Here is a 13,554-nt window from a genome sequence, read left to right on the forward strand (position 1 = left end):
ATATCTGATTCTTTGATTCTGAGATAATTCATCAGTGGGACTGTTTGGGGATACACAATACAATAAGCTTCACCACTAGACAGAAAACTCACAGCATAAAGTCTTAGCCTTAAAAACTGATGAGATATTTCAGACCAGCCTGGGGACTCCAACAAGTTACTGCCTTAAAATGTGCTTATCTGTTTCATATTCAGCTTGTACTGCTTACTTGCACTTACCCCAGAACTCTTGCAAAATACAACCAAAATTTCCAGCAAACATCCATATATTAACTTATCTCCTCTTAGCTCTCCTCTAAAGTAACAAGCAATTAAAGAAGACATCCTTAGGTCTGTGCACATTTGAGAAGCAACATGCAAATGACAGAGAGGGGAAACCAACAATAAGGCAATCAAAACATACACTTGGGACTGGAAGGGGAATAAAAATGTTCAGAGCTCTGCTTTAATTCAGGAGGCCATTCCTATTCAGAAGCAGAGGTAAGCACCATCAGCATGACTATAAACCCATGTTTTCTGGTTTCAATTTGGGCTAGAGTCAGCAGTTCCAAGACCATTCTCTGCTTGTTCCCACTTAACAGTTCAAAATGTCTACACACGCTTTCCCACAATTGCATGCCTTTTTTTATTCTTTTTTTTAAATTTCAGTATAATTTTTCCATTTTGAGTCCAACTTTACCTTTAGGACAATTATTTAGCTGTATTTCATGTAGTCCTGTTGTGCTCGCTTCAAATAAATCAATAATTTTTATACTAAACAAAAATTTTTGGTGGCATTACAAATGTCCCACAATATATTCACAAACTGATAATCTATGCTTTCTATTTGCAATTATCTTTCTGCCTTCTGCTTAAAAGCAAGATGGCCAATTTCCAGTCATAGGCATTCATGTGATCAGGATCTCAGAGCCATAGTAAGCCACAGCTTGGGCCTTCCTAATACTCTGTGTTTTCCTGGACTGAGCTTCTCATAATCCAAAATATCTACAGTGTCTTTTACATCAATGGCAAATTCAAGGATGCAAATGCAGAATTTTCTTCCATAATACATACAGCCAACCTATGGGTTGATTAACTTCAAAAGATGTTTTGATAAATAGATAAAAAGTCAAGTTCCAAATTGGGACAATTTTTCATAATTATAAAAAGAATATTATTAAAATATTGAGCAATCCTAAAATAAAGTCCAGTTTTAAATCTGTTGCAAAAATTAAACCCATGCAATTATAAGGACCTGAAATCATTGAAGGAATTCAGAAAAGTATGCACTTCTTTAGATAATTTTTTTAGTTAAAAGGGGGTCATAGCTTCTTGATGATTCCTGAACACATTGAGCGCCTTTAGCACCAGCAGTGAGAAATCCCTGCAGCTCTCAAAGCACTCCTGAAAAACAGGTTTGACTTTTTATCTCAGATTATCTTTGTGGTGAGACTCTCAGGAACAACTGTCATTGTGTCAAAATTAAGTGTAAGTATTTAGCTCAAGGCCAACAAAAAAAAACAACAACTCTGCAGAATGCAAAGAAGGCATAGAAATTCTGGCCTGGGCTATTGTTTTTTAAATGACCACACAGAAGGAAACACATAATTATGCTAAGTGTTAAACTGAGTTGGTTACATAAACCAAGCTGGTTACAGGCAAGTTATTAAAATAATAATTTTTTTTACTGATTGAAAGCAGGCTGTTATACTTGGATCCTGAGTTATCTTTAGTTAAACACCACTTAAGTCCACATTAAGTCAGTGTTCTCATCACCAGATTTTAGATTGAGTCAGCTCTCTACAAATGGTTATTTACTCTCCTAAAACAAGCACTATTTTATATGACTGTTGGATAAAGAGCTCTGTGAGTTTAATCAGGCACCACTCAAGAGTCACCAAACAAGCTTGAACAAATGGTATCCAATATTTGTCAGAAAAATATTTACACCAGTTTCCCCAACCCAGTGTTCAGTGGCATCTGCAAAATGAGCAGAAAAAGGTTTCCCCCCACGAGGCTGGAGTAAGCAAGCAGTCATTTGGTAAGCTCTGCTTACAAAAGTTAAACGTGATAATGACACATCAGTTAACTTAGGGGGGAAAAGCAAGGTCTGTAGTTCTGACCCCTTCCTGGCTGGGCAAGGATTTTCAGAAATGCTTTCTCAATACTGTGCACCAAGCTGTATAGAAGGTGGATAAAGACAGGGGTATGCCATCACTTGTGCAGCAATCAGCATAAACACAAGCTTAGGGAAAACAGCTTTTGGCCCTTGGTCTTTTGTTGTTTGATTGAAGACAGCCATGAACAACTGTGAAAAAAGCTGCAGCTAAAAAGGTAGATATAGCACATGCTAAATACCAAAATAAACATAGTCTGATTTTGAAATTTAAGGGGGGCAAAAAGAATCCAACCACATTCAAATTCTCTGTAGGTCAAGAGAAAGTTTGTTTTTTATATTTTGTTTGAAATGAAATTTTTCCAACACCCAACTTCAATAAATGCACCTTTCATATAGAAAATAACTCAGCAAAGCCTCTCCTATGAAAATATTTTTCTTCTGGCAGAACCAGGTTTCATGCCTAACCTCAGATGGTCTGACTACTTTGAGAACAATCAGCCACTTTGATTTATTAAACAAACATGAAAAGACATTCATTCTCTTTACAAAGCAGCTTTCTTCAGTCTTCGTAACACAGACAACAGAATAAAAAAAACAGGGTTGTTTTGCACTACTTCCTTTAACTTTATTGTCAATCTACACAATTAATATAAAATTACTTCATTCCATGAAGATCAAGACATTTTACAATATAAAATTCCCTGAGATACAATATGAAATTTGAGGGATCACATAGTTCTCTATTCCATTTACATCATAATCAAAAAGTAATGGTAATTCTTCTCCTTATAAAACCCAGAAGATAACAATCTTCCTTTCTCTCCCTCCATCCCAATATTTTAAGGCATGGAATAAAAACTTTTTCAAAATGTATTCAAGGAAATTTTCCTACTTAAAATAGAAAATAGCTTACCCGATTTTTACAACTGGATTGTACACATCATCTGCAATGCCTTGTGGAGTCTGGTACCCAGTGTACAATCCAGTTCACTCAGGCAAACTTTATTATTGAACTAGAGCTCTACAAAATGTATTACAAAAGCCAGTCCTTTGCCTATAACAGTACACTCTTAGCTTGTGGTGTGGATGACCAAAAACCAGAAATTTATAGAAATTCTGTAATACTGACTTCGGAAGCTATAGGCCTGGGCTGAGTTTCCTCCCAAATGGAAAGCCACAAATTTGCAACATCCATGTAAGAATGATGAAAGTAGAAAAGGCTTCTCCTCTCCCAATGCAACTATTCTTCAATAATTATTACAAATCTGCTGTTTTCACTGTACAGTTCTTGAAAATCCTCAATGTACAACTTACAAATACTGTGCAATTCTGATCACTTTACACAAATGATGCTTTAATTACTTTGTAGCTTTTCTCTGAATTTTACAAAAATATTTCCTCAAAGATTTCTACTCTTTTATTTAGTGAGGCTGAGAAAAAAAAAAATAACATTTGTGATCTCTGGAAATTCCCATGCTCCTGTAGGCTCATCTTCTACATGCAGCATTACTAATGACTACACAAAAGAACTGTGTGCCTGGAAACTTTGACAAAATGCTAAAAAAATTAGAAGGACTGAAAAAAATGCACTAGTTTCAGCAGACTGATAAAAAGTAGTGCAATATTAAATATTACTTCATCACTTTTAAGATTGGGTTTTTGTATACAGTTCTGCAAACTGAAGAGAAAAAAAATATTATAAATTCAAAGGAAAAGAGGGAACCTATCATACTGACAGATATTACTGTTAATGCTATAACTAAATTGGAGTTTTTAAAATATCAAACCCAGTATTATGGGAGTAGTAACTACTGATAGAGAAACAGATGACCATGCCATGAAGAACACTCTTTTATTTTAGACAATCACTTTATACCTCTTGAAGTTAAAGTGCAGCATTAGGAATAATCCCTACTATATCCCACATTGCATAGATTGTTTCCACTCCCTTCCCAATAAATATTCTACAGCAACTCTGGCACTGACAACAAAAAAGTTCATCAAGTACTTTCAGCCAACCCTCCTTGCACAAAAGCAGAAGGGATTAATTGCAGAAGCCTGCAAGATCTGAACAGGTAAAACTGTGCAAATTATTAATGAACTTCATTATTATTACTTTTTTTCCAGTAATGGCTTGGCTCCGTGCTTACCTAATCAGGGGGAACATCTAACTAGAAATAAGTTACAGTAGACTGCCAGCTCATGCATCTTAAAAGCATTCATCCAACACACCATATTGCTAAAATCACATCTAATCCTTCCCTAACCTAAATATGACTCACAAATGCCAGTGAGGTTTCCTGTCCTGATGCCCATCTTTTATTTGCAACTGACTTTCCTCTTTTCCCACCTGTTCTGTGCCTATGATTTTATTCTGAATGCAGTCTCTGAGTAACTCCATGGATTAAAAAGCAGAGGAATGAATATCTAATTCATTTGTGCCGGTCTCTTGTAGGTTGCCTTTTTTTTTTGCCACCGAACTTTATAGCTGCAAAAGACAGGGAGGCTGAGCTTGGCCGGGATGTGTAATTGTAACTGAAGTTTCTTTCTGGCTTTGGCTGAGCAAGATTACATGTAACCAAAAAGTAACCACACATCTACTACTAGCATGGCTCCAGCAAACCGTAGGAGTCTAAAAGGGAGTAACTACTGTAAATGGTCCTGACAGGCACTGAGCAGAGGGAACTCCACCTTAAGAACCTATTTCTTGATTGAAAAACTGAGCCAGAAAAAGATCTCAAAAACCAAAGGAAGAGAAAATAGTAAATCCTTCCTTTTTTATATTCATTCCTCACACAATCTGTATTTTACCAACAGTGTAGATCTTATTCTATAAAGTAATTTTTGCTTGAATGGAAGTTATTTGAGAGTTTGGGGATTTTTTGGTGGTTATTATTTTAAAAACAACAAAGCAGCATTCTGATTAGTCTGTCCCCCAGTAGAATTTTTGAAAATGCATGCCATAACCCAAAAGAGTTGCTACACAACAGCACTGTCTACTGACACTTGAGAAAAAAAGTCAGCCTTTCTGTATATATATTCAATACAATAATAAAAACCCTGCCATTCTGAGCCTTTCCCTGCATTTTCCTTTATGGCAATAATTTTGCAGAGAAAAACACGCAGATACCTGAAAACATTTTCTAATTCCTGAATAAAGGGAGGATGGAAATGTTCCAGCTTTCTTCCCTACAGTCTGTGTTTTCCTGTACTTTAAGTCCTACTCTACTTTCATAGAGGATAAATATGCCTATAGTTTCAGCAGGTGTTAGGAGAAATACTTTACATCATCTGAGCTGTTTGTCCACTCAGATTCAGTTCCCTGCATATGCTTTTTTTTCCTAAGTGGAACAATTATTTGGTTCAAAGCATTATTAGCAGGCTGCTGCAATTTCAACATTGCTAGAAGGTGCTACTGTATCATAAGATTCTTACATTCAATACTTGCGGCTCAGAATTTGTCTGTAGATAGCTTTCACATGCACAAAAAACAGTTAAAAACATTCATTTTTGTCTTTGTATTACAGAAAACCAGCACTGAACTGAGAGCAGAGGAAAGTTTCATGGTCCAGGAAGTTGTCATAGCTGCCAAAATTGGTTTCAGCTGTACAACTGAGGAATTTGGCATCGGATATTTATGTTGAGCTGTGCAGAACTTTAGAAGTTCTGTAACTGTACAACTTTTGGAAATTTAACTTTGCTCTTTAGGAATCATCTGGCATAATGTCTCTTTGTACCTTTGTAATTTTCTCTTGAATAAAAATCTTCCTTTTGTAGGCTTTTCACAGCTTGTTTACCTGTATGATTCTCTAACTGATGTCAGCCTTCTGAGGCTAATGTCAGCTACCTGGGCTAATGATCTCTGTAAGACCCATCCTTCCCGACACCTCGGCACTCGGTCCAGGCTGTCCAGGCAAGCCTCACCCGCCAGGAACATCAGCTTTCAAACCAGCTGGCCAGATTTCGAACAGTCTTGATTTGATTCCCGGCTGCCCTAACAGCCTCGCAGACCTTGCAGAAATGCTCATCCCAGAACGAGGTGACGTGGACTTCGTATTTCTTCCTCCAGGCAAAGTACCGCCTGTAGCTGGGTTTGTTTTTATCGAGGAATTTCAGGTAGGTGGCCAGCAGCCTGGGGCTGGGGAAGTCGTCTACGTGGATGAAGGAATCGGGGGGGATGAAGCGTTCGTAGTTGGCTCTGCGGGGTCCGAGGACGACGGGCACGGCGCTGGCGGAAAAAGCGTTTCTCCAGAGCTTCTCGGTGATGTAGTCGGTGTGCTGGGAGTTCTCGAAGGCCAGGTAGAACTTGTAGGCTGAGACGGTCTCCACCAGGCCCCCCTCGGCCAGCGTCAGCCCCCGCGCCCCGTACACGTCGATGGGCAGGTGCTCCTTCAGCTGGCGGTAGTAGCGCACCCGGGCGTGCTCCTCGTTCCAGTTGCTGATGACCCAGGCCACCAGCCGCGTCTTGCGGGGCAGGACGAAGGGCCGGGGCGCCGGCGGGACGTAGAGGTACCCGTAGGGAACGAACACGTCCGAGTCGCGGCGGTAGGACATGGTCCAGTTGAAGAGCCCGGCCAGACTCCGTAGGCCGGGCGAGTGCGACGGCGACTCGAAGTTCATCCACACCCAGCGCTGGCGCGGGGGCCGCGGCGGGGACCCTCGGGGCATCCCCTCGGCGCCGTGCCGCACCAGGTCGCGGTGGTGGAACAGCACCGCCTGCGCCTCGCCGAACCGGCTGCGGTCGGCGCTGAGGCGGCAGCCGCTGATGTTGTAGCGCCGCCGGCAGTCGGGCAAGCGCCGCGGGCGGCCGAAGGGCTCCCACCACAGCAGCACGGTCACCGCCTCGCCGTCCGCCCGGGCCGGCTCGGGCAGCGCCGAGTACAGGGCGAGCGCGGCGGCGGCGCCCAGCAGCCCGGCCGCCAGCGCCCACCGCGGCCCGCGCAGCCGCCACCGCCGCCAGCAGCAGCCGCGGCAGCGCCGCGGGGCCGCATCCATCCCCGCCGCCCGCTCTGCCCCTCGCAGGGCTCCGCCGGCGCCGGGGCCGGGCAGCGCATCCTGGGGCTGGGGTAGCTGCCGCCGCCGCCGCTCTGCCCCCACCCCCGGGCCCGGCGGCGGGGAAGTGCTACTGCCACCGCCCCTCCCGGCCATGCCGGCCCGTCCTCCGCCCGCCAGCTCCCGGCCCTGGGCGCCGCCTCGCCCCGCCCGCCGCGGCCGCTGCCGCTCCGCCCTCGGGGACAGAAATGCTCGGGGCCCCGGCGGGGTCTCTCGGCTCTGCCGCGGCGGCCGGGCAGCTGCGGCCCCGGGCCGCTCGGTTACTCATGTCCGACTCGGGGCCGCAGAGGGAACTTGTGTCCCCGCGCTCAGGAGGCATCCCCAGTGAGAGCCCAAGCGCCAGCACGCACGGGAAGGGTTGTAGGGACGCTCACAGGGGGTCTCAGGGCGTCCGCGCCCTGGCATCTCTGGTGGGTTGACCCCGGCTTGGTGCCGGGTGTTTTTCGCAGCCGCTTTGTCACTGCCTTCATCAGCAAGGCAGAGGAGAGAAAATATAACGAAATGCTCTCTGGTCGATATAAGAACAGGGAGACATCACTCAGCAGTTACAGTTACGGGCAAAATAAAACCGATTTGAGGAAATTAACTTAATTTATTGCCAATCAAGTCAGACTAGGGTAATGGGAAATTAAACCAAAACTGAAAACACCTTCTCCACACCCCTCCCTTCTTCCTAGGCTTAATGTGTCTCACAATTTCTCTGCCTCCTCCCCAACAGCGGCACAGGAGGATGGGGAATGGATGCGGTCAGTTCATCGCATGCTGTCTCTGCTGCTCCTTCCTCCTCAGGGGAAGGACTCCTCACACCACACAAAAAGAGGATTCTTTCTGCTCTCTCACAGCTTTCTTAGAGTCATACGTGTTTACTTTAAAATCTCACAGTTATTTAAAAACTACAAAACCTCATGGTTACCAGAAAATTACTTTTTCCAGCTCTGCTTCACCGAGTTGCTGTGACAAATTACATCACATAGGCTCAAAACTTTTTTTTTTTCCCAAGTAATTTGCTTCAGTGAGCTGACAGCTTGTTGACTCACACAGTTCAGTGTTTGTGCAGAACTGAATGAGTTTCCAGCTCTGACATTGCACATGCTCATAGCCAACAGCTGTAGATCCAAGGTCCTCTCATACATATCTACTGAAGGCAGCAGTTACACCAGGCGTGAATTCTCACTGACTGGATTTCAGCACAGATTTTACATACCGCATATGTCAAGGCCCTGTGACTTTGTATTAGTAAGAAAAGTGTTTACTCAAAAAAATAAAGCACAGTTGTGTGTGAGGGTGGTGTTAGGTTAGAAACTAAGTAATGCATAAACCTATTGTACAAAGTCATTCCATACTGCGTACATAGTGCTTCCATAATCCATTCTGCAAGCACTCATAAAACTTAAGAAATGCCAACAGCTGTGGTTGGAGTTGGTATCTGGCTGCCTGCTTCAACAGAGTTGCCTGGAAGGGTTCTCCAGGGAATGCTAGTCCACCCTAGTGGATGAGGTGAATCATTGCCGGCACTAGCACCTGCTTTGATAAATAACTGATTTTAGTCACACTTTGCTACAGTAGAAATCTGAAAAAAAACCCAAAAAACCAATCCAGAAACACAATGCTGAGGAAGAGCAGAATCCTGTGAAGCCTTAAGCTGAATATATATTCAATCCAGAGCCCACCCGATACAATGAACGCTACATAAAATGAACACAATCCTTTGTCTGCATTAATCAAGGATTCAAAGTGGTCCAAACCCACAACTGTTGATTATTTTATTTATTCAGACATTTTCCCGATAGTATGAGAAATCTGAGACTTGTGAAAGTGAGTGGGAGAGCTCAACTGACTTCTGTGGAATTCTGATTCACTCAATAAATTTGATCATATCAACTGCAATGACAGCTCTTATTTTCCTTCAGGAGCTTTCAGAATTGATACGTGACTTTGGAGGCGTCTTTATCTAGTCAGGTTTTATTTCCATTGCTTGAAGATTTGCTGCTAAGCATTCCAAATTCAAAGCCTGACCAGTAACACTGATGATGCAAGGCCTGATCCTGCCTGTGGTAAGTCAACAAAAATGTTGGCATTAATTCAGCATTTATAAAATGTTTCAGGACAATGTAAAATGGAAATCTTTATAAGCCAAATGGTGACAATTTTGAAAGACAAACAAAACCCCAAAAAACCCCTTCCCTTGTGAGGACTTATAGCAAGAGTTCCCTAGTAAGTTTTGATTTTTTGCAGTCTCACAGTGAAACTTCAGTGTGACTTTCATCTGCATTTCAATGGCAACCATATTAAGACTATTGTTATACCAAGACAAATATGTTGAATTATTTAGCATTAAATCAAAAACATGCCTTTCTGTATTCCTCAACACAACATCAGCTAAAGCTCTACACTACATCTTTTAAAAAGCTATTACTGAAATCCACAGTAAGTTATGGTTGTGTATACAACTTAGATATCCAGAACTATAATAATGTTTGGTTTATTATGGCAAGTAAGAATTTAATCATTTCAAGATGAGAGGACAGTAGCCTAAATAATTTCTATGAGTAATATTGTCATATTAAATTAATTTTCCTGTTACACCTGCCTCTGTGGAAACTAAATATATGTTTACATTTACATGTTTTATGTAGTTCACTAGTCCAAAAATCTTTATAGAATTTATATCTAGAGCAAGATTAAATGTATATTTGAGATATATTTTAGAATTTTTACAAATTACAGGCCCGACTGTTTTGTTGCTGCTGTCTTCAAACCCTCCCAGTATGGGAAATGGCAGAAATACCCTTAATTGGATTTTCATCATAATCACTACTGAAAGAAATGACAGTTGTGCCTTCATCCACAAGTCTAGCACACTCCTAGAAATCTTGGTGTAGTAAATTTAACAGCCAGATGTGATGTGTTGCTGACCTCACTATCAGGACCAAGGTTGGAAGTCGGGTGTCCTCAGGTCTGTGTGTAGGTCAGATGTCTCTCTCCCCTTTTTAATGTTTCATTTCTTATCTAGAGAAATAGATCCCAGACTGGCAGTAACCCATGTCAACTTCAGTTTGCCTCATTTCTGCGATAATACACAGCACATCCATGGCACAATCACATCAGCTACTTTGCGCTGGCAGGGTTTTGTCAAGCAGTTTTGTTCACTCTGACTCAGGAAAAACTCCATGGACATCACTGAGAAGTAGAACATGATGAAGGCTGAATAGTGTTGCCAGATGCCTAAAGACCTCCCACAAGGAACACATCTGGTGTTCTCTGCTTTGGAGATAAAGCACTCCAGGAGATAGCCCCATGGACTGAGGACCACCCAGACTTCTTGGCACTGTATATGCAGCTTGGGATGGCTTTAACTGCTCAGAGGAAATCACAGCAAGTAGTCACGTTGCTGATAGTTAGGAATTTAAAATAATATGCTGTGTGTTAGTAATGAAGCTGTTGCAAAAGAAAAAATATTTTGCTTATTTGAAGGTTGAATATTTGCCATCACTTTCAGCAGTAAATATTTTCACCTGGAACTTCCCAACTGGCTTCCTCGTCTACTCTGACTCACTCTGTTTTGTCACACTTTAGAAATATTTAAGCCTAGAAAGTCTTTGAGGCTATTTGTCAACTGTTTCACAAAGGCAGTTTAAAAGGTACTGTTAGACATGATTGTGTTTTCAGCCACAGCTATCAACCCAGACATTCTGTCAGCCAGGAAAACCTTGTGGAGTTTTTCATCATAAGAAAATGTGATCATCTTCAAACCATAGGAGGATGCTGTCTGGTACCAAAATGACACTACAAATGATGTTGAAGTCTCCTCTTCATAAATAGTCCCCATGGTTTCAATGTGAGTTTTGCCAAGTAAGAACCCAAATTATCTATGAAAAGGTGTGATAGAAGTTTTGTTCTGTATAAATGATACACATTGTATTTCAGCGTGAAGTTTAAATGCCTGTAATTTGATTACCTAGTGTTTCATATGCAGGATTATGATCTTTCTGCTTGGAAGTTTAAAATTTGGAAATACGATGAGAGACAGAAGATCCAGTTGAAAGCTGATGCCTCAACAGTTTCTGGACAGACAAACTAATGTTTCTGCATATGCAGCAAAGTCAATATTAAAATATTCTGCCAGCTACAGTTTCACTTGTGACTGTGAGCAATGTTAAATTAAAACTATGCAAAGTTGTTATTTCCAGGTCAAGGCACAGGCATGAGTAAATGTGCTGTGCACACTGTGAATGAAGGATACTGTCTAGGACACTCTTCAGTCTTCCACTGAAGCACACAGCTTTGTTGTTGACCAGGGCAGACCAGAGTAGAAATCAGAGAGAAAACTTTCCTAGCAGTCCCACACGACCCTCAGACACTTTAACACACGTGTAGTACCAGCAGGCCAGAATTTGGCTCTGCAGATATTTGTAAGCAGTTATCAATAATTTCAATCTTCCTTGGGTTTTCTGAGCACTGGACTTCATCTTATGCCGCCACAGTGGCAAGAGACAGTGATGTGCAAGCAGCAGTGATGCTCTCATTTTACACAGTGAGCATCTCCCGAGACAGAGCAAGGATTTGTGGTAAAACTTCTCTTTGGACACTTTCAAACATCAGGGATCAGCATCATATCTCAGTCCAGGAGACAAAGCTAGCCCTAATTTGAAGTAAATCTCCTGAACCACATATAATCTAGTTATGGGGCTCTCAATACCAACTGCTTTAATAACTTGACCCCCTCCTGTTGTGTTTCATTACTTAATAATGTACATGTAGCCTTGGAAAAATGTGTTTAATCACTGGTACTAATACAGGCAATGATGTAATGATATAAGCAATGATAACAATTGTCTTTCAAAAGAGTAATGTTGAATTTGGCAATGAAATAAAATAAAAAAGGAGAAAAGGAGAGAGCTGAACAGTTAGACAGTAAAAAGTCACCATGATAAAATGGGAGCACAGTTAATTACCTAACACCCTATTTAATGAAATATTATAAAGATATTATAAATATCAAAGTAATATTAATAACATTATTATGCAGTATTATATCTAAATAAATAGATTTGTTTTATTCAAATAAAAGAGGAGACATGTAAAAAGGTCACAAACCTGAATATACCAGACTAGGTAAGAAATACCACAGCCTCATAATTGAGGTAATACATTCAATAGAAAAGAACTAACAAGCATTTATCTGTTGTAGAAGGTCACACAAAAAGGAAGAGGAAGAAAATGAGCACCAAATGCTGCACCAAAACTGAGCTAATGCAGGAATCCAAGATTGAGCCAGAAAGTCTTCTCATTTGCAAAATTTTAGAACAAGGTTATGAAATAGAATGGGAAAGCATAGAGAGGAGAGTAGGATAAAAATGAAACTAAGCAGAAGCAAGATGCAACAAACCTAATCAAAATCTCTGTCTGGAAATCAGTGCTTTTCAAACATTATTATGTGATTCATAATCAAATTTGCATCTAAAAAGTGAGAACAGTATTTTCAAAAGGAGCTACTCTTCTAGTTCCTCAGGTACAATATTCAGTACAATAACCTTTCTCATTTAGAAGTCAAATGGAAACACTGAAAAGAGTTGGCTTGAAGCCAGCTGAGGGGCTGTTTTGGTTTTCCTCTTTTTCTTTTCTCACTGATACAAAAATAAAATCAAACTTTTAATGTCAGAGAAAAGATCCAGAAAACCAGAGAACAAATGTCTGATTTAATTCACAGATAACTGTAAAAAAAACCCAAAGGAAATCAAAGTCCAGTTTCACAAAGTTGTCACTGAGACTTCCCTTTTAAAAATATTCAATGTGTTATAGATACTTCCAGAGGAACTGAGAGCTGACTACAGGGGTGACTTCTGTGAGAAGTTTTAGAAGCTTCCCCTGTGTCCAACACAGCCTATACCAGCTGGCTCCAAGACAGACTCGCTGCTAACCAAGGCTGAGCCAATTAGCAATGGTGCTTCTGAGATAACAAATTGAAGAAGGAAAAAGCTACTGCACAGAAGCAATTGCAACCAGAGAAGAGAGGAATACAATGTGTGAGAAGAACAGCCCTGCAGACCCCAAGGTCAGTGGAGAAGGAGGGGCAGGAGGTGCTCCAGGAGCCAGAGTAGCCCATGGGGAAGACCATGGTGAGTCAGCTGTGCCCCTGCAGCACACACAAGTCCATGGTGAAACAGCCTCTAGAGGACTCCATATCTTTTCTGGTTTTATATAGTATGAAGGATTCACATTTGTTGCATAAGTGGCATGATAATACGAAGCAAAGTAATATTAATTTGGTATTACCTCACTCTAATAACGGTTTAAGAGTGAGAGTGGCAGGTTATTTCTGATTCCATGCTGCCTCTGTGGTTCTTTGGTACTGTGATAGCTCATATATGGAGAGAGGCTTGTTTATGTTAAACTTTCATTAAA

At 41.4% G+C, this 13,554-nt stretch overlaps 1 protein-coding gene across 1 annotated transcript; it reads right to left on the reverse strand.

The window, feature by feature from the left end:
• Positions 1 to 2,714: 2,714 nt before the first annotated feature.
• On the reverse strand, positions 2,715 to 7,247 carry FUT4 (fucosyltransferase 4). The gene has a single exon (XM_058849287.1). The coding sequence runs from the start codon at positions 7,243 to 7,245 to the stop codon at positions 6,034 to 6,036; it is 1,212 nt and encodes a 403-aa protein (XP_058705270.1). The 5' UTR covers positions 7,246 to 7,247; the 3' UTR covers positions 2,715 to 6,033.
• Positions 7,248 to 13,554: the final 6,307 nt, after the last annotated feature.

The sequence above is a fragment of the Poecile atricapillus genome, chromosome 1 (assembly GCF_030490865.1).
Source record: "Poecile atricapillus isolate bPoeAtr1 chromosome 1, bPoeAtr1.hap1, whole genome shotgun sequence".
In the NCBI taxonomy this organism is placed as follows: Eukaryota; Metazoa; Chordata; class Aves; order Passeriformes; family Paridae; genus Poecile; species Poecile atricapillus.

Coding starts and splice junctions, on each gene's coding strand:
- FUT4 (XM_058849287.1), bottom strand. CDS start 7,245: ATGGCCGGGAGGGGCGGTGGCAGTAGCACTTCCCCGCCGCCGGGCCCG.